General features: G+C 34.2%; 1 protein-coding gene across 2 annotated transcripts in view; it reads right to left on the bottom strand.

Moving 5' to 3' along the window:
- LOC132257112 (zinc finger protein 2) overlaps positions 1-19065 on the bottom strand; it is a 42357-nt gene extending 23292 nt beyond the window's left edge. For both annotated transcript variants that reach the window (XM_059753875.1, XM_059753876.1), the window contains exons 1-2: positions 17815-19065; positions 4166-4411 (exon numbers count right to left, since the gene is read on the bottom strand). In XM_059753875.1, the coding sequence (XP_059609858.1) occupies positions 4166-4309 (144 nt within the window). In that variant the 5' untranslated portion in view covers positions 4310-4411; positions 17815-19065. The remainder of the gene's footprint in view (positions 1-4165; positions 4412-17814) is intronic.
- Between the last annotated feature and the right edge of the window lie 1532 nt (positions 19066-20597).

Raw genomic sequence — 20597 nt, forward strand, 5'->3', positions numbered from 1 at the left:
GAGAAATACAGAAAATGTTGCACGTGTAACAGAATTTGTAATAAAAAATATGTGACACAAATTGAATCTTAATGAAATATCTAACTATTTTTTTGTGACCGCTTATAGCGTCTATATACTTGCTAATGTTTTTTTTTCTGTTTAAAAAAATGACAAGAAAGTACGCGAAAATCTTATGAGATTTTTAATCAACTTCTTTGCAGTTTTGGTGCAATTTACTGTGGTTTTTCAGGAAATTGGGGATTCTTTTTTGATAAGAACTTAGCCATAGGCAGCCCTGTGTACCGTGTATAGTTTTCGTATTTTGCACTCTTTTGTTGGCCATGTCTTCATGCAAATTGTCTTGAACGATTTTTTTTCACGACTCAAGTCTAAAATGTTGAAGCGCAGAGATCTGTAGTTGATGATCTTTATCTTCCTCAAGCTCTGCAAACTTAACGATTTCGTGTGTGTTCCTCCAATCGTTCTGATGCGCTTCTGTGCTCGCCATGGTCGCCATGAATGAATGGTCCTCATTCTGGATGTCCAGTGCAATCCGGCTGGGCAGATGCATGTGTTGTCGTCCCTTTTTGTCTGTGATTTGTTTTTGCTGATTTACTGGTGGCATTGTCTCTGCTGATGGCGGGACTTGTCCGTTAGGCTCTTTATCTCCCGATACAGCTACGGTTTCCACCAGAAAGTGCTCCTCCCCATAACAATTCAACTCTTTCCTAGTTAATTTTCCTATATTTATCCATTTTTTGAATAATTTAAGGCCACATACAAAAGATCTTTACGTCTCACATTTATAGAAATTCAGAAAAAATATATATCCATAACTAGAAGTTGAGAAAAGTGGGTTTCCGGTCTGGAAAAGCTTATCTCTATATTATCTTTTACACCAATATTTCAAACCGAAAAGGCGATTTTCTTCAACTTCTATTCTATCAACAGTCGAAAACTTGGACAAAACTTTCTATAACTATTTTAAAAATGTTAAAGTCATTATTTAAAAATGGAATTCCTCAACATTATAGGGATTGAAATTTTATGACATTGTATTGCATTGTGATGTCTCTGTGAAGCTACCCTTGTAGGAAGAAACATTTTGTTTCTTACTTCCCCGGCTTTTAACTGCATACTAAACATAAAGAGATTAACACCGAGCAAGCGGCTAACTACCGCATGGTGACCATACACCAGAAATATGGAGTTTAAATTCTGGGCATTTTTTGCACTATATGTGAGAGTGGTGTGAAGCAATATCACATATTTATTCTCCCTTTGCCCGTATTAGACAATATGAAATGTAAAAATCAGGATATTTGAAAAATTAAATATCAAATGCTTTAATTTCTGTTTTATAGTTTCAATCTCATAATATTACTTGTTTTTAAAAGATCCTGACCTGGACTATAAAATAAATATACTATATTGTTTTTTTTTTTTACATTACATGTGCACACATTTCACAGTGAAATGTAAATTAATTCCATATGCTGCATCACTGATGACGTCGCAGTGTAATGGTGAATGTAGCCTACTTAGGACACTGAGAAACTTCTTTTGGTGAAGTAGTAATCGAAATCGAGTAGACAAAAACGGAGGTATGAGCTGGTAAAAGTGGTAACTTTGACCCGATATATCTCCGCAGATATGTACATTATCAAACCGTTTGCATAGGTGTCGTTGCAAAGGGCTGCATCACATTTAAATTTTTATAAGCTTTATAGGTTTTCATCCGAGATAATTGGGAAAGAAAAATCATTTCTGCAACTATAGCTTCTCTAGCGGTGGATAAACCAAGTTAGTTTGTTCAAGTGAAGATGGCTCTTAGTGAAACGTTTCCAAAAAGTACAGAATCATTCTGCTCGGGTCATTAGAACAGGAGTTCTGATCATTGTAAATATAAAAATTTAACCCTAAAATCTAAGTTTATTTAAAAAAATTCTAATTTTACACTCTTGTTGGGTTTGATAGAATCATAATCTGAGATATTAGAATTAAGCATTGTAGTGGCTAGAATTGAGCTTTCTAGTAATAAACCCACCGCCGCCCCTATGTATTTATTAACATATATTCATAATGCTAACCCACATTCATCAATTTAATTAAGGGTGAAAAGTTAATAAATTATCAGTAATTATTAATTGTTTAAGTAAAGAACAGACTACGAATAAGATATTTGCCCTTTCTGCTATGTTATTTTAATCTCCCTGCCTGCTCTTCTCGATTTACTTACTTCCCGTGTTTTCACACGCCGGAATATCAATGTATTTCAGTGTTCACAACGTGTTTGCTAATTGGTACACTCACTCAATTAGTTAAGCTAATGAGAGCATAAAAAGTCAGGGATGACATTTTTTAGAACCTTGATGAATATAGTATGCATATGTACATATTACGCTTCATAACAATTTCAATTGATGCATTAGCATAATAGGTTCTATCTAGATGGTGTGACTAAGAGGTACCGTTTAGGACCTAAAATTATATCAAAAGAGATCTTCAAACAGAGCCTTTGAATTCCACTTGTCCTGCCATTTCACAAAAATGTGGACACTACAAATGTCTCTTCTTATGACTATTGCTAAGCTTTTTGAAAAGCTGGCAGACAATCAAATCTACGGCTTTTAAATGAATTTTTTTTCGGGAGCCCTGTATTACTTCAATCCAGGAGTTTTTTTTTGGGTTTTAATAATTTACGGCCACAGGCATTTTTGCCCATATGGCCAATCCAGGAGTTGATTGTGAGAAAGTCAAGTCAAGTTCAATTCTAATCCGTGTGCGGTCCTGAACAATGACCTTACAATAGACGCGCTTTTTATAGACCTCACACAGACATTTAATACGATGGGTCACGAGATGCTTCGGTGAAAGCTTGAAAAACATATTTTTATGCATGTTATGTACAATACCCAAGGAGATCGTATTGCTGGTTTATTGCTCGTTGCTTCTACTTACTCACTTTGGTGGGTTTTACGTCCCATTGACGGACATAGCATTATCCATTAGAGAAGATATTTGAGATCGGTTTGATTTAACGGTGGCAGATTTTCAATTTGTCGACCAACCATAAGTGACTCTAAAGTCAACCGTTTATATAAGAAAAAGCGCAATAGACAATTCCAGTGAAGCAATTGTTTCAGCTGGAACACTCAACAGCAGCCGCCGGCCTAATTTTTCCACACTCTGCTGTGTTTGAACATTTGCAATCGGTGTGATTTGAACACATTATTGTAACGTTAAGTGTCAAACGAGTTAACTACTAAGCCACAGTCGCTTTACGTTGCCCATACAGGATATACTAATTATTAAAGAATAAAAAATTTTATATGAAAAAAGCATAGCTAAAAGTGTAGGAAAAAGAAGCTTTTCTATATAGTTGATGTGTTTCGTAGGTATATGTCCTGAATTAATCTATTTCTCAATGGTTAAGGATTTTTCTTCATTTATCGTTCATTTCGCTAAAATCATTTTCATATTTCTATTCAAGTCAGGATTTGTTATGATTTGCATTTGTTGCTATGTTATTGATCAAACTACAGGAACAATTACCAATACATATTTCATATTTATTCTAAACACTCGCAATGAATATATAACCAATTAAAGTATCTGTCTTTCTCTATTACTCCCTCTCTCTCTCTCTCTCTCTCTCTCTCTCTTCCTATAATAGTACTATATGTAATCATTTATCATACTTGGTCAATTTACCCCTTGATTTTTGGAGAAAACTTTGTATTCTCCATCAGAACAGTTTCGGATGAAAATTTGTAAAAAGGCACAGTAATAAGATCTGAAAAGCACAAGCAGGCCTAATAAAACCATAGAATACACCGGCACTGCGCTGCAGAATCCATTAGTAGACCAAGATCCCAAAACTCTCGTACAAACCTATCAAGCTTGAACAAGTTGATATTGCAGTTACTTTTACTGATACTATAAATCTCTAATAATCGGGTTGCCCGTGTAAATTTGTTTCCCAAGTTTTATTTGTAAGTCGCCAATTTGGCGACTTTATTTATATTTTTTTTAGGGTTATTAAACTATTTTAGTTGGCAAAACCATGTTTGTAACCACAAATTCAACCATTTTCTCTTATCGCAGATTTTTAGTTTTTGAAATTGCAACACAGTTTAATTCAACAAGTTCGTGCAACAAAGTTAAAATTTTACTAACTCACCTCGGCTGAAGCGCTGCAACTCTGTGGATCATCGCGTTTTCGGCGTCTTTTTCTGGGTGCTGAATCGGAAGTAGGTGACTCCAAAGATGGTGGTGGCATCGCAATAGCCTCTTGTTTTGCATTTGGCGGCGGTGATTTTGCCATATAAATTTAATTTACATTTCTTAGACTACCATTGTCTTATACGATTCTCGCACATCAATATTGAAATCGAGAAAGAGGCATACCACCAAAAGTTCTCACCATCTGAAAAAATATGTGTATACAGTTATTAACATGTTGAAAAATAAACTAAAAAGAAAGTAATCATATTTTTCTGTCGAACTTTTCTAGATAAATTTTTAATATTTATTTTCAATCGAAATAGTGTAAATCTAAGGGTACTGGTTTAGTTTTTGGATAAAATACGGTTTAATGCACTAAAATAGGTCTAATTGCATAAAAAATTCGAAAACAGACTCATTAAATTAGCGAGGTGCAGAATTCTAGCAGCTATTTTGAGAGAAGCGGTAATAAATTCTCCCATTGAAGATTTTTTGCATTCCTCTCCCTGATATTTTTGCAATCTATAGTCGAAAAGGTAAGGAGGAAGTGTGACGTAAAAAAGTGCTAAAACGATAAAGGGATGAAGAGAATGGGTTCTTGGAGATAACACTTCGAAGCACAAAAATCTGGCAACCCGCTCGAACAAAATCTGATCGCTATCTGTCTAATTGGAGTGAAAACCAAAGTTCGTGCGTAATAATGCCCACATAAAAGGACAAGTGACAGAGATAAGCTAGTAATCAAAACTGCCTACAAATTTATATCTAGCTGGAATTTATATAATAAATTTTATGTTTTCGCTCAAAAAAGCGAATCCCAAAAAATTAACTGACTAAGGGTCTTAGCCCACAGGTAATTTTGATGCAATGCTAGTACGGGCTGCCAAATTCTGGTTGTCAAAAGTTGAACCAACTTATCTCTGTCGTTTTACCTCTTTTTCACTTCACACTTGCGTATCTACTGTTCTCTTTTACACAAGAAATTTTAAAATCATGATAAAGAGGTTCACAAAAGGTAAAAATTTATTGGCACTGCCGCCAAAAGTGCTGCAAGAAATCTGCAATATTTGGAGTGCCTGATGGAAATTTATGTTCACACTTTTCGCGCAAGATGCCAAATGTCAGTTCTCATTGTGCTGTTTTCAGGCAATTAAACCTATTTCAGTCGGCAAAACATACTTTTAATCACTAATTAAACAATTTTCTTTCGATTTAAAATATTTTCAGTCAAATACAATGCGTAAAACTGTTTTGCTAGAAAGTTCGAATGAAAACCATCCATGGGTGCTAAACTGGTAAGATAAATACGGTGATAAGAGGAGTACATTAGTTTTGTGTTCCGTTTGTCGTTCCATCCGTCTGTTCGTCCGTCTATTACCCCATAAGGATTTCCAGCGCCTGAACGGTAAAAGATATCGATATGCGGTTTTCATCGCATCGATCATAATAACTGTAATGCATTTTCTCTTCAATTTCAGTATATTTTAGCCAAACTCAGAACTTTTTTAACGATACACCAATTATATTGCTTAAGGTTTTAGGAATAGAAATCTGAGTGGCCCATATTCACATGTCAGTTCACGATAAGCAGACGCGAAGCGTGCCTTGATGGATTTAACTGTAACTTTTATTCTTTTCTTTATGAACTAATAATTCCCGGTTTTTTACTTTAAATGCAATTGAATATAAGTGCAGAAAAATCTGCAAAATCACAGTTCTAAGCGTTGTCTACAAAACAGTGAAAAGTGGCATTTAAAAGCATTTTTGTGTCTTTCGTACTCTATTTTCCCCCTTCCGTTATAAATTGGTTTCACATTTTATTCATAGCATTTACTTATAGCTGTTTATAATTTATGTGCTACGACATCATACCTACTATCTGCTATCGCTTAAGGTCTTCAAAATGACTAAATATCAGCTATTTAGTAGACGCCAGGCAGCATTACCTCTCACATTTTGAATAACGCTTGTCATATCGAATTAACTTTGAACAGCTGTACCAGGTAAGGTTTCGGCTGGAGGCTGAGATTTTGGTTGTGAATTTCATGAGAAATTGTGTGGTTTGTCCCAACTCCTTCCAAATAGATGCAACTAGACGTGCAGCCTTTTGTGTGTACGTATATGATGTTTTATGTTTACCATTTCACAAAGAATGGTGAAGCGATGCGCGCAGAAAATTCCAGAACAATTTGACGTGCTCAGCAGGATCCAAATATGTGTCGACAAATCTCCTCAAATTTTCACAAAATAAAGAAGTAAGGACATACATTTCACTAATAAACACACAATGCCCCCAAGTGGAGCAGTATGTTGTTATTCTATGGTTACTGCGGTGAGTCTTCACGGTAAATGTTGTCCTAAAATTTTGGAGTAATTTTCCAATAATTCAAAACAGTCCTCATATGAAAAGGCGTAGGGACTTTGTGATAGTTATCAGTTTTCTCAGAAAATACACGATGATTACATTGTCTTTCTTTGTGAAAAATTTAATCAAAAGACTCGAGCAATGCAGTGTCGCAATTCTCATATACAATAGAAAAAATCAGTTTAAGGCATGTCAAAAATTTAGGCAAATTTTCCTTTTACTGTTCAAAATTCGATATTTCTTTAATTTTCTGGAACACTACTGTGGCATTTGAGTTTAAGGATTTCCTGCATGATGTTGTAAACTGGAAAAAGAACTAGAACAAGCTGTTACCGGGAAACAGCTTATTTTTCTTGCAAACGGATAATTTAGCTATTATCCTGAGGGATACCATCAATTGTTTACAATTAATGAAGTAATTAATTCAATTAGAAAGAAATACTTGAAGGCGACGTATTTACCACAGTGAAATTTGAGATTTTCATACAATTTATTTGAAAACAAAAATGTACAATCTTTTAATCTGTTATAAGTATATCTCACAATCTTTTCTGAATAAATTTGGATGTGAATTACCAATTTTTATGGTGAAAACACATCATTTGACTCTCGAACATCGTTCGACTTCATCTACACGATACGCGTAGAGAAGAAAGAGATGATAAAGTCGAACAATGTTCGGCAGACAAATGCTGTATTTTCACCATTATTATCGATCTTCGAAAGTCATGTGTTGTTTTTTGTGTTGTACACGCTCCATAACTTAATATTAACTTAAGATAATTTTTATATCGAACACTTAAAAAATCCAGATATGAAATGAAAATCGACAGGACAACTATCTTGAAATCACCTTTGACTCATTTAAATCCCATTAAGGGCCCAAAACATTCTTAAGCGGAAAAAATTCAAATAGTACTCAAGTGGCTCTATTTAATTTGAAGAGTTGTTTATGCATACGTTCAGTTTTAGTGTCACAAACGAATTAAGAATTAAGGGGAATGATTTCAAATTCGGCATGATATTTACTCATTAATGAGGGAAGACTGGTGGAAGAATTCAGACTTTTAACTCCATGTGGAAATTAACGACTACTAGTATGTCTCGGAGCCTCAAGTGGCATTATTTGATTTGGAGTTACAACATTGTTTTAGATTTTCTCTTCTGTCATTTTTATATGCATTTTCAAGGGTTACTCAAGTGGGAGAAAAGTGGTTTCCATTCTTCAAAATTCCATAGTATTCCACAATCCATTCCAATCCATTCTTTGAAATATTCTTTCTCTTCAAAACTAATTCAAAAGTGAGTTTTGGAAATTGTATAAATTAGGAAGGTTTGCAGGAATTCCAGCGCAAATCTTCTATATAAGAGAATTCAGCAGAAAATCGTGAAGTCGCGGGTTCGATTCTCTTTCAATTCGGTTTTTTCACATCTATTTTTTACTTCTCTTGCCTTTTTTGTGTATTTTCCTTCATTTTATCCCTTTTTAATCGACATTTTTCCCTCAATTTCTTAAAGAATTATCTCTAATAACGCCATCTGACGCTCGAAATTGTTTTTATCTCACTAAGTTTTTACTCCTAAATTCCTTTTAACAGCTTTTAATGTTTATTCTGGGCCTTGAAACTATTCTAAATGTTGTAAATGCTATAAAAACTTTCAAGGTTGTTAGGAAAATCATAGAGAGAGTGTGTAAATGTATGAAAATGAAAGGAAAATGGCGCGAAAATGTGAGATTTTAGTAGTTTCCCAAATTAGTAAAGTAGAAAATCTTGTATTCCGACTGGAAAACGGAATATTTACAACATATTCCGCGTATTCTGTGGGCTATTTGATGTTTAATTTTATCAAGATTTTTATCCATTCCTATTATTCCCGTCCATTCCTTAAAATTCCTGCTGAAGTGGTTCGTCCATTCTTCAACTTGAGTAACCCTCGTGAATTTTGAATTGTTACTGCTTAGTCAGGAAAAGGAGCCCAAGAATACATAGAATACACCGAAAATAAGAGAAATTATTCAAATTTTGAGTCGTTTCTCCGTCCCAATAAATTAATTATAGATTAACCATTTTACACTTTTTGTCAAGGGGGAGATATTATGGACAGAAGTACACTTCAGCAGAACTGTTCAAAAGTGGAGATGTTTCAATATTTGTAATATTAGGCGTTTAAGAATTACTTTCAAAGTAAATAACAGCAATACTTGGAATTTTTTATATTATTTTTTTGAATAAATTTTTTTGCTTGCTTAGGTTATTTAACTTTTATCAAAATTTACTAACTAAAAACATTGAGGAAACACAATTTTATGCACTCAAATTGGTATAATTATAATTCCTTAGAAAATTGGAGTATTTAAGATCAAATGTTAACTGTGTTAATTACGCTTATATTGATCATGTCTTCTAGAATACTGTTTCAGGATACAAAACTGTTTATTTTATGAGCTGATTTTCCACTCTAAAATAGCATATTTCAGTTCATTGACGATTTATAACGAATTAATTTTGGTGGCAATCTGTGGGTTTTTGATTGTCTCGCATAATTTTACTACACCAATACGTTTCTTTCAATAATGCTTTTAGATATTTCGAGGTATTTTTTTAGGTTGTGGTCAGTGTATCCAAAAGAACGAAACAAAATTTAATCATATCACAAAATCCAGAGAAGATAATAAGGAAAACGCCTGTTTAAGCACTGCCAACATCCTGGAAGTGTCTGTGATTCTTCACAGAAATTGTGAAAGTGTCAGAAAGTGGTGTACACAATTTAGCCGTATTATTTCCCTCTTGTTTTTTATTTACCAAACAAATAAAATTACAACTAACTGAGTTAAATGTAAGTCCTATTAAAAAAAAAGCTCTGGAACAGAAATGTTATTCGTATAGTATATGCAACACTCGTTGAAACTTACTATAATTTTTAAAACCTCTTTTTTCCTTTATAATATTTACTAACAATTTATTTATAGTACAGGAATACAAAGAAAGTCGTGTAATTGAAGTCCCTTGTAAAATAAATATTTTCAATTAAAGTGATATGGCGACATTTAATTAGTTTTTCATTGATCGAAATTTTTGAAAATCCGTTGTTAGTGATTTAAGGCAAATCACAAGTCGTTCTGTGCTTAACCCCCCTCCCCTCGAATACATGCGAAGAACTCTGGGAATCGCTATACCCGGGCTTGTGACATGGGTCAAGATTGACTTTAGTTGTGCCATATAATCACTTATGGATATACCCGACACAGGTTTCTTAATACTCGAGACATTATTCGAGAAACTCTGTGTTATTGTTAATGCAAGTTTGCTCCTGGTGTCAAAAACAATACTATGTAAAATCTAAGTGAAATTTACTTGGTACAGTGTGACCATGATTAGGCCAGTCTCAGAGTCTTTCACGGGTATCGAGGATAGCTCTCATGCATTTTAATGACATTTAAATTGGCAAAAATGACCAATTATTGTTATTACACAAGTATTGATGGCAAAATTACAAATTTTACAAAAAATACTTTGGGTATTTTGGATATAAATGTCTTCGAATTATTACATACTATAATGCTTACAGCGCTTATCCTATTACATTTAAATGTCAGTAAGTTATTATTGATATAAGTTCCCACTTATCGATACATTTTGCGTACAACTTCCCTTTTTAACCTATTTCAAGCGGAAAATATTTTAAATCGACAGTCTATAGTTTAAGTAATCCGTATTAATCCTCATCTCCCGTAAAATTGTGTAAATCATAGAAAATTGCATGCAATTCGTATTGATAAGAGTCGATATTGGGAAAAACTTGACAAAATTTCAATGCTTTGGAATAATCGCTTAAGGAAATTATACTACTACGTTTATTATGGTATAACTGAGCATGTTGATCTAAACACAGATTTCATATTCAGATTTTCGCATTTTGTGAAAACATTTGTGGGGTTCAAATGGCTTGAATTGAAATACTACAACTTATTAGGTAATAACAAACACAAATTACCTCAGTAGAATAGGCTTTATACCTTAAAAGAGTAAAAAAAATCCTAAGTTGCTCAAAAATTGTGCAGGTTTCTCTTGCACTAGCTGTCAGTAAATCAGATTTTACACTTGAGCCACTCCTTATCATTTGTTTTCGTCGTTTCCTATATGTTATAGTGTGATCAACTGAGCTAATTGAGCTTCATACTCATCATAGTGGGATATTATACTAAACATAAATAATTTTAACAAATAAGATTTTAAATTGAATTAGTAAATTTGAATTGTCAGAAAAATTCAAACCGATAATTTGATAAGCTTACTTAAACTAATAATATAGATTCTTGTATTTCCGTTTGGAATTGAACAATATATCAAGTTTCTTGTTTGTCCAATTCCCTACCCAATATCGGTCACTCTCTTTCTCTCTCCCTCTCTTTGTATATATATAATTTATATATATATATATAATATATATCATATATATATATATATATATATATATATACAAACACATCTACACACGCATATATATACATATATAAATATAATATGTATATATATATACACACACAACACACACACACACATATATATATATATATATATATATATATATATATATATATATGTGTGTGTTCATGTAGGACTACCCAGGTAAGTAGTTTTTGCACTCGCGAATTTTTTTGAATTCACTTCAAAGAGAACATACTATGAGAGCAAAGACATAATTTGTTAATTGAAGCACAACATATTCAAAACATTGGGCATAGCGCGAAGCATGTCTTATCTATCGCGCAAGCGCTCTCTGAATGCGCTGTTTGTCCCTTGAGGTTGGGGCGGAGCACGATGTAGCCACGGATGGTGTTGCTTGAATGTACACTCTGTGGTTCAGAAAAAGATGCCAATAATTGGGTAATCAACACGCTCGCTGCATAAAGGGGCCACCCGGTCGACCGGCGCGATATAATTCTCACTGAGGCGCAGCATCTCCCCAAATGTGAATGCGTAGGCGGTTACAAAGTTTTAAACACACCATCCTCGGTTCCCATGTACTTCAATGAGAGAGAGAGGGAGAAAAAGGGACAGAGAGAGGGAGAAATGGAATTACCAATAAGCAAGCTGAAGTACACGCCCGCATTTTGTAACCAACTTCATACAGAAAGTGAGGACAATTTTGTCGGTATGCTTGAGTATCAACCATGTATCGTTTGAAAAATTAATGTCATCTGTATCAAGATGGACCAAAAAATTAACAGAAGTAGCATTCCAACTATTTATATAAATAAATTCATGCAACATGAAGACATTTACCCCTGTGTCTAAGATGAAGCATACTTCTATTTTAAGAAATTTTAATCACAAGAAATAAGACTATAAATACACTGTTTAAAATTTTTAATCATCTTTTATAAAGAATTTAGATTACTCAATTCAAAGAGTATTAAAAAATACTAACACAGAAAATTTGTTGGAAGGCTTTTGTCATAGTAACAACAATGTAAATTATTTGTTATATAAAAAAATTCTTGTGCTTTAGGATATGCATAGAAAGCAAAGAAAAAAGCTGTGGAAAACTAGTGAAAAAAACACAAAAAAATCAGTTTACTCCTAATTATAGAAGAAGATTAGTTTTTATTCCTTATGTCAAGTTCTAGTAATAACAACCCAATGTAATATATTCGACATGAGCAATTGCTAAAGCATCTATCACAAAGAAATTTTCAGTTCAGTACCTATGCAGATGTAAATGAAACTAAATGAATGAAAAAACATTTTAGTGAATATTAATTTATTCACCTTTTTCAAAAGTTTGGGGCTGCCGCTGACTTCATTACCGATCATCCTGAGAAAACGGCAGAAAATTCGGTTTGTTCGTTGTATGTACCATACACATACTTGTTTCTGAACAAGTATGATATACAAGTAATATATTGATATTACATGCTTGCGGACTTGTGAACAATAAAGTTACAAATAGAAATCAATCTTGATTCCGCGCATATCACATAGGGAAAGGGTAGTGAACTGCAAAACTCACACGAGGAGTTGAATTGCTGCTCACGGGCTCAGAACGATGTAGATACAAGGGGAAGGACACATGTTACTAAACAGTACAGGAAAAAAAGGTTAGAAAATGCAATGATATAGAAGGTTTCTCTGACAACTGTCAGATTCAGAATGATCAGTGAGTATTTGATCTCATGCCACAGAATATCTACGAATCAGTCAAAGATTTTTTTTTGCAAATGCTAAATAAAAGTCTTGATTGATTTTATAAATATATTCTTTTAAACGATAGTGTCTAACGTTAATCACTGTTTAGATTAGCATAAAATGAAAGACTTTTGTACCATACCGTTTGTCTTAGTTGGCACAGTTAACAGAAACCATTGGTACTTTTCTATTTTGATATTTGTAATTTAAAAGTTTTTAGATTCTACTGTGATCGACTATATGGCAGCAATGGGATTCGATCACAGACTAGATTCAGAGTCAAGCGTTTTGATCGACTTAACTGATCGACTCGACTTGAAGTACAAAAAATTTGAACATGTATACACCCTTACCTATATTAATATTCTCTTGTCTTGATTTTTTATAAACTTAACTTTTAGTTATTAACATAAAGGCGATATTAGACATGAAATTTTTTATGTGAAAAACTTATATCCGATTTCAAAAGCTTGCGAATACAAGTTGACAGAAATCGTTTTCTGAAAATAAATTGTCGAAAAATAGGGGAAATTTGTTCGCGATTTATATTGTAGTCCGAAACGTTTTCTAATCAAACATACAATACATGCATTTTCTGTTTTTGTGGTTTGATGAAAGAAAATAATTTTTTCCTGTTATGTTGTAGAAACTATAATTTATTTTAGTCCAATATTCCGTGTTTTTCATCATTAGTAATATTGTGATTCAATTAAAAGATATATTTTGTGAGGAGTGATGTGATATGTGATCCCAAGTTGAAAAACATTGCACATTCAAATATTGAATACCACTGACATTTTCCGCGGCAACACTTTGATAGGAAGAAAAAATATTTTAGTTCTCTATGTTAAGAAGAATGAAGTAACATATCAAGAGCGACCTAACGAGGAAATATCTAATTTAGTGAAGAGTAATGTAATTTGAACAACTTCTTTATTAGTTATACCACAATGACAATTTTAATGTACATCGCAAAGTTGTCGAGTAAAAATTATTAAAAAAAAATTAATTTTTTCTATGAAATCTGTTTAGCTTTTTCAATCACATGAAGCCTAAATTAATAACATAGCGTATTACTTAGACCAGATTTGTGCCGATTTTTCAGTTCTAACACTTGTTATTTCGACCCTATGAAATTTCCCAGTAAATACTTAAAGAGTGCTTTTTATGTAGTTCTCTGATAGATACTTTATCGGGTTTCTCTTCTCTCTGACATGTAAATAGCCTCATTGTTGTGTGATGGCAGCATGTCGGTTATTAATCAAAGTGCTTAGTAGTTCACTCTGAAGACGCACACCTATAGCACTCTTAACACTGAGCAACGAATAGTGATTATCTTGTTGTTCGGCACTGCCGAGGGTCTGGGCTACGACTTATTTCCCTCTTTTCTTTTTCTTTCTCACAGATCCTTACACATAGAGTCGGAAAGACTGATATTTCGTGGCGCCATGTATCTTCGAACGCCTAGTAGCGATCTTTTCAAGCTACAGTAAGACGCTCGCTCAAATAATAATAATAAAAATTTTATTTATTATTTTATTTTTAAATTGATTCATTTTTTTATCATTCCGCTTGAGGTCCCAGAAGTCGCTTAGATTTAGAATTATGTATGTCAGAGCATGTACATGTCACAGTCTTTCTTGCGGCCATCGCCGTCTTAGCGTTGGTGACCAACCTCCAGGTCAAAACGGACAAGCTTATCCGGATCATGTCTTTTGCTCGCTACTGGGCCATTTTCGTCCCCTGTTTGAGAGGTGGGAGATCCTCCTACTCCAGGCCTCTTATATGGTCAGAATCGCTAACATGTTTTTGAGGTGCGGCGCGACTCCTGAAATGATCATCACCGCTGCTGCCCGTGGCAGGGATGAGCTGTTTGTGGTGCCGAAACCTCTGTCCGAACGCTTTAAGAGATCGCTGAATTTCTCCGCATCAACAATTCTCAATTACCTGTTGTACGAGCTCGGGTCTACGTCACTAAGCAGAACCACCGTGAGGAATTGGCTCCGTGCCACTGATCCTGCACAGATTGGTGCAATCTGTAGATCCCGCTATGGATAGCGGCGATGGCGAGCGCTGCCACCATCACGACTTGTTCCTATGTCCGAAGGAAGGGTGCAGAGGCTCCGAAAAGTTTATTTGCTTTCTCGACCCCTCGCTGCCTAACGTTAAACCCCACCCGGAGCCAAACAGCCCCAATGGCTAGGTTCTCCACCTTCCGGCACCGCATGCCGGACGACAGAATGCCCAAAAAACTGTGGTGTCGTGCCCCATTTTCAGGGCCTAGGAGGAGGGGCCAGCCCCGAACAAGGTGGATGGACGTGATGAACGACGTCCTCAGGGCCCTGGGTGTGGTGTGTTACTGGCGGGCGGTGGCGGCGGATCGCGGAGAGGCATTGTGGAGCAGGCCATGGCCCTTAAAGGGACGAAGGACCACTTAAGTAGTAAGTAAGTACATACCGTCACTCATTGTAAACCTTAGAAATAAGTAAAATACAATACTCCTCTTTAAAGCTTGGCCGCGATTGGGAGTAATTTCAGACAATTAATCGTAATCGTATAGAAATGACAATAATTGAAGATCAAGATTTTGTAGCCAATAGCTCAATCTAATAGAAAGGAAAAAATATAAAAATTTTCATTGAATTCGCAGCAGAGGCACTTTACTATAGATATATAGATTGAATCACAGTCAACACAGGAGTGTTAAATTTCAAACATGTAAAAGTTTAACATTAGAACTGGATAAGGAAAAATTGCCCTTGCTATTTTCGCCAAAAACAATGTTTTAGGATTTAAGCAATATCATAATATGTAAGAGAAGATAAGTGGTAAAATTTGCCAAAATTTACTAAAGTTTAAATATGTAATTAGTAGATCTGTGATGAAAAAAAGTTGCAAACATCTTTCATGTTCAGGCTTGAAAATTAGAGCCATGATTGCACATTGATTCAAGTTTGCAAGTTAAGTTGCAGTTTCCTATTTGTCACTCTGTTTTTACACATTCTTTAAAACAACCTCTGGATGTCGTGTTAAAATTACTCATTAAGGCGATACAAAATGGCTTTACACATGTGGACCAGAATAGCAAATAACACAAGTGGTAAAAATTTAAACACAAGTAGTTAGTTTCTTTACACGCTCGCCATTTTAAGCCTTACATGTGTAACTCAAAATAGTGCAAGGCGTGTGGTAAACCAATATAACACATATTTAACATTTGTTTGGTCAGCAAGAATTGCTTCAATATTTGACGGAAATTTTATTTTCTGTCTAACTTTCTCTCATAGTGACAGAGGTTATCATATCGCCCCTGAAAGACATGATTTTATCCGGAAAAGACATTACGCTGGCACTAACACTCAATATGTGAGAAATTAATTGAATAGTCGAATGAAATTTGTGGAAAATGACTTGTGAATACTGAGCAAAACACTTAAATCGCGGTAATTCTGAAAAACAGACGATTTTCAACTAATTTATCCAATTTTTAAGATATCTTCTCGGGACATTTCATAAAATCTGTGTCAAAGTAGCCTATACAAACCATTGATAGCGCAGTGGTTTCATTACTCGGCCTCTCTTGGTCTGGGTAAGAAACGCGATGTTAGAATTTATTCCTGTCCAATTCTTCCCAATTTTCTTCTATTCTAAAAGATTAATGTGCCGAATCCCGCTGCCATTTCTTGGTTTAAATATCTTGACACTGATCGGTACAAAATGCTTTGGTTTTCGAAGTAAATTGAGAAAAAATTGGTTACACTGAGAGACGAATATACTTATCCCATACAGGGAAGTAATTTAAGTTGTCGACACTTACCGACATTTATCGCTACGAATTGCGAGCAAATTCGTCTGTTTAATACAATTTTAGGAGAAAAATAGGACTGATATGGACTAATTAGCCTCTAGTCTATTGATTTTACCTATCTTTGTCTTAAAATTGGGTGAAAAAAGAAAATTGTGTGTAATTTAAGTTGATAAGTGGGATGAATTTACCGACATTTCAATGCACATTGGGTAAGCGCTTAAGTTATGTGTCTGTTCAAGACATCTCTGACTCAGGTGTCTTGAACTCATTCTCGAGCTTTTATTTATATTTTGACTTGCTTCACATCCAATCTTTGAATATAATGCTCCAAATTGATAGATTCATAATCAGAAGCCCTGATAATGCCGCTCTTCGGTGTGAATTTAATAATTTACACGTCTATAGATCTCTTAGACCCTTGGAACGAAAAGTCAGCGCGGTGTTGCCCGAAGTAAATTTATGGTGTTGTGGAAGTTACGAACGGTGCTGGAACGTGTGGGACAAGGAAGAAAGATATACGAATCACATGGCAAAGAGAAAGACAAAAAAATTGCTTTGCAAAATCACAATACAAATTGCCTGATTTTCACCATTAAAATATTATACAGTAAGACAAATCGATTGCTTTTAACTGAGACAAATATATTGAATATATATCATATCAGTGAGTTTTAAACGACTATAAAGCAAACCAAAAATACTAAGATTTGAAAAAATATTAATAATTTTAGTCACAATACATTATATATATATATGTATATATATATATTCCATATTCAAAATAGGAAGTTTATGTTTACCAAAAAATTTTCCCAATATGTGAAAAGTGCCGGTATTCCGAATGATACAGTGCGTCCATAATGGTTTGTTTCGCATTGTAACATAGACATGATAAAGTTTCCTGTCACTGCGTCTGTCTAAGTCACCGGAGGGGCGATTGCAAAGAGTTAATTGACGGGATAATTGAGGTATGAGAAAGAATTAGAGACAAAGTGAAATTAATTTAGAGTAATTATATGAACAGAGAGGTTTTTTTGTTGTGGCTATTTCCAAGTCATTTGAGTAACCCTTGGGGTACAAGTAACGTCCTGTAAAGGACGTAGGATTTAATTAATTTTTCACTCAATAATAATTAAAAAGATTTTGCGCTAATCAGTTGGTTCGATCCAGAGAAGTGGCAAAATTAAATCCTTATCTTTATTCAAATCTATGTTCATTACATTTCGTCCTTTGCAACTCACCAAATGTTTTAACTTTGTAGAATTAGCAGTCCATTGTAGGTATAATCAAGTCGATTATCTTGCGACTCGTCAGTCGATGAATTAGGAACATAGGTTGTTGCTTTGAGAACAGTTGATCCAATTGTAGTAACCTGGCACACTTCACAATTATTATAATTCAGTCTACTGTCACCTGTTGCAATTTTCTTATATTCTATATTATACTACTTTTCATATTATTTAATGCTTTTACTTGATATAAAAATAATGATTTGCAAATTTTTACTTAATTCACTTTTTATCTTTTTAATAGGATCACTGTGAAATACTCACGAGGAACTTTGATGAAATACTTTTCTACTTGTTTTACCCATGAAAAACTGTCAGTACTGTTCTCAATATTTGAGCAATATCATTTGTGCCGAGCTATATTTGCTCTTTGTGTTTATGTTTTGGTGATTATGCTCAATTATAGCATCCAATGATTGAGCATTGGATTTAAATTTTTCTTAACCCGAAATTTTTTACATGAATGTCACTATCATTTCTTAATATACATGTAGATTACATTTCTAATATTTTTATTTTCAAGTTTTGTATTTTTAGGAGTAAAATGCGAGGTTTATGTTTTATATACCATGAAGATCAATACATCCAAATTAGGGTAATGATGCTTAGATAACTATCACGATTCTTCTTTATAAATGAGACTGTTCTCTTGTGGGGAACACTTTTATTTATTCTTATTTTCGGGGAAAATAGGAGTACTTTCTGTTCCCCAATATTGTGCACCAATCACGTCATTTTTTTTTGTTATGACATATGTTCACACTTTGAGAACAAAACTTCAAACTTGCTGTACGACTTCACAATATCACTACAATATCATCAGAACTCAACTTTGCCATCCCTCGTTTTCTTGCCGCACTGCACTTTTAGGAACTTTTAAATACACACTTCACTTTTGAAAAGAAGAAACAAAATAATATTAGATAACCAGGATCATTATTGTAGAATAAGTCCTAATTAGTTTTTTTTTAAATTATTTTCTTCTCAAAACAGTGCATCTGTCTAAATAGGTTCAACTGAGAAAAAACTTGTAAAGGAAAAGTAAAAGAAAACTTAATTTTTTCACGGCTGGTCTACCTTCTGTTTTACGTTAAGTCGTATTATTATTTTTAAATACATATATACTTTTTCAGGTTTTTTGTATTAAGTATGTGTGTCTTTTTTTGTTTGTGTCGTGCGGTCGAGGACTGCATACGCTCCAAGTGAGCGGTGACCGAAGACTAAATTCAATTTCTCTGGCTCTACATCATATTGGTATTGGCGTAACTGATGAAGAATTTGTGACTAAGAGCGACTGAGAGAGATGTCTTTGGCCCACCCCCAAAGGGCGGAGTTAGTTACACTTTCTCGGTCGCCTTCGTCACTTTTCGCAACATATATCGGCAATCTCAGAAATTGCATGTACGGGGTGTCCCAGACAATATTTTCCAATCCTAACGTAAAATAATTTTTTTTAAGACAATTAAGGGATATTTTCAGAGATTAAAAGAATAATGATAAAAGCTATATTTGCACTCAGGGTCAAATATACCATCATTTTGATTGAATCGAATTTATATGAAAAATTGTGCTATATTAAATATTTTTCAATTGATCTTCTTAATCCTGTGTTGGTCTTAACTTTTCAAGCATTGTTTTTAGCCCGAAACGGTCTTTATCAGAAGGCATTTGTTTTATAAGTGGTTAAAAGCATGACTTGGCCTCACAAATAAAATAAGTGTTATTACCTTCAAACAGCAGAAGAAAAGACGTTTAATTGAGAACTCTTGAAAAGGTTTGGTAACATCGGCAAATCAAATTACTATCAAGTACTCCTATTGTAGCAGATTTATAGCAAGAGCCTTGGCAGCAGTGTCAATGAATTGCCCCAGACCTGATTTTCTTTTTTTTTATAGTTTTATAATCGCTTGTTAGAAAAGTTAACGAAAGAAAAAAGTGTGAAGTGAAGAGAAGAAAAACGAAGAGAAGAAAGTTCACGCCTTTTTGGACAACAAGAATCAGTCAACCCGGTCCAGGACGTTTGGCTCTAATTTTCTTCTATTGATGTGGGGAGAAAACTTATTATATGCTACAAACCTTAAACTAACACTTACTAAATTAATTTTTTTTTACTTCGTTTATTTATTACTCTATGTGTTACACATTTTAATAATTTTTGGCATCGATGCATGTACATTAAAAGAGTATAGAGGCCAGTGTCCTTATCCTATCACAGAAGACAAATTAACAATTAAATTTGAAACAATTGACAGAAATAATTTTTTACATGTACAAATCCGATGGCTACCTCAGCTGTAGTCTCCTTCTTGTTTGCAGCTTCATGATGTCGCTCTCTATCGTGACATTTGGATGTTGATTGGATCGAGACGTTCTTTATAGGTTTTACTCCTCTCAAGAGCGACTTCCTTCACAGTTTGTATGTCCAGGTCATTTCCCAGTATGTGGTTTGGAACGTACCATGGAGCTCCGGCGATCATTCTCAGTGTTTTATTCTGAAATCTTTCCAAGATATCGATGTTTGATGAGGCCGCTGCACCCCATAGCTGAATCTCATATGACCAAATGGGGATGAATATGGTCTTGTAGAGCAAGACCTTGTTTTGTAGAGAGAGTTTTGAACGTCTCCCCAAAAACCAGTACATCTGTCGGGAGAGCGAGGTGAGCTGCATTCTTTTCGTCCATATATGCTTTTTCTATGTCAGTCGTCTATCCAGGTGAAGGCCCAGGTATTTCAC

The sequence above is a fragment of the Phlebotomus argentipes genome, unplaced genomic scaffold (assembly GCF_947086385.1).
Source record: "Phlebotomus argentipes unplaced genomic scaffold, Phlebotomus argentipes genome assembly contig_75, whole genome shotgun sequence".
Taxonomy (NCBI): domain Eukaryota; kingdom Metazoa; phylum Arthropoda; class Insecta; order Diptera; family Psychodidae; genus Phlebotomus; species Phlebotomus argentipes.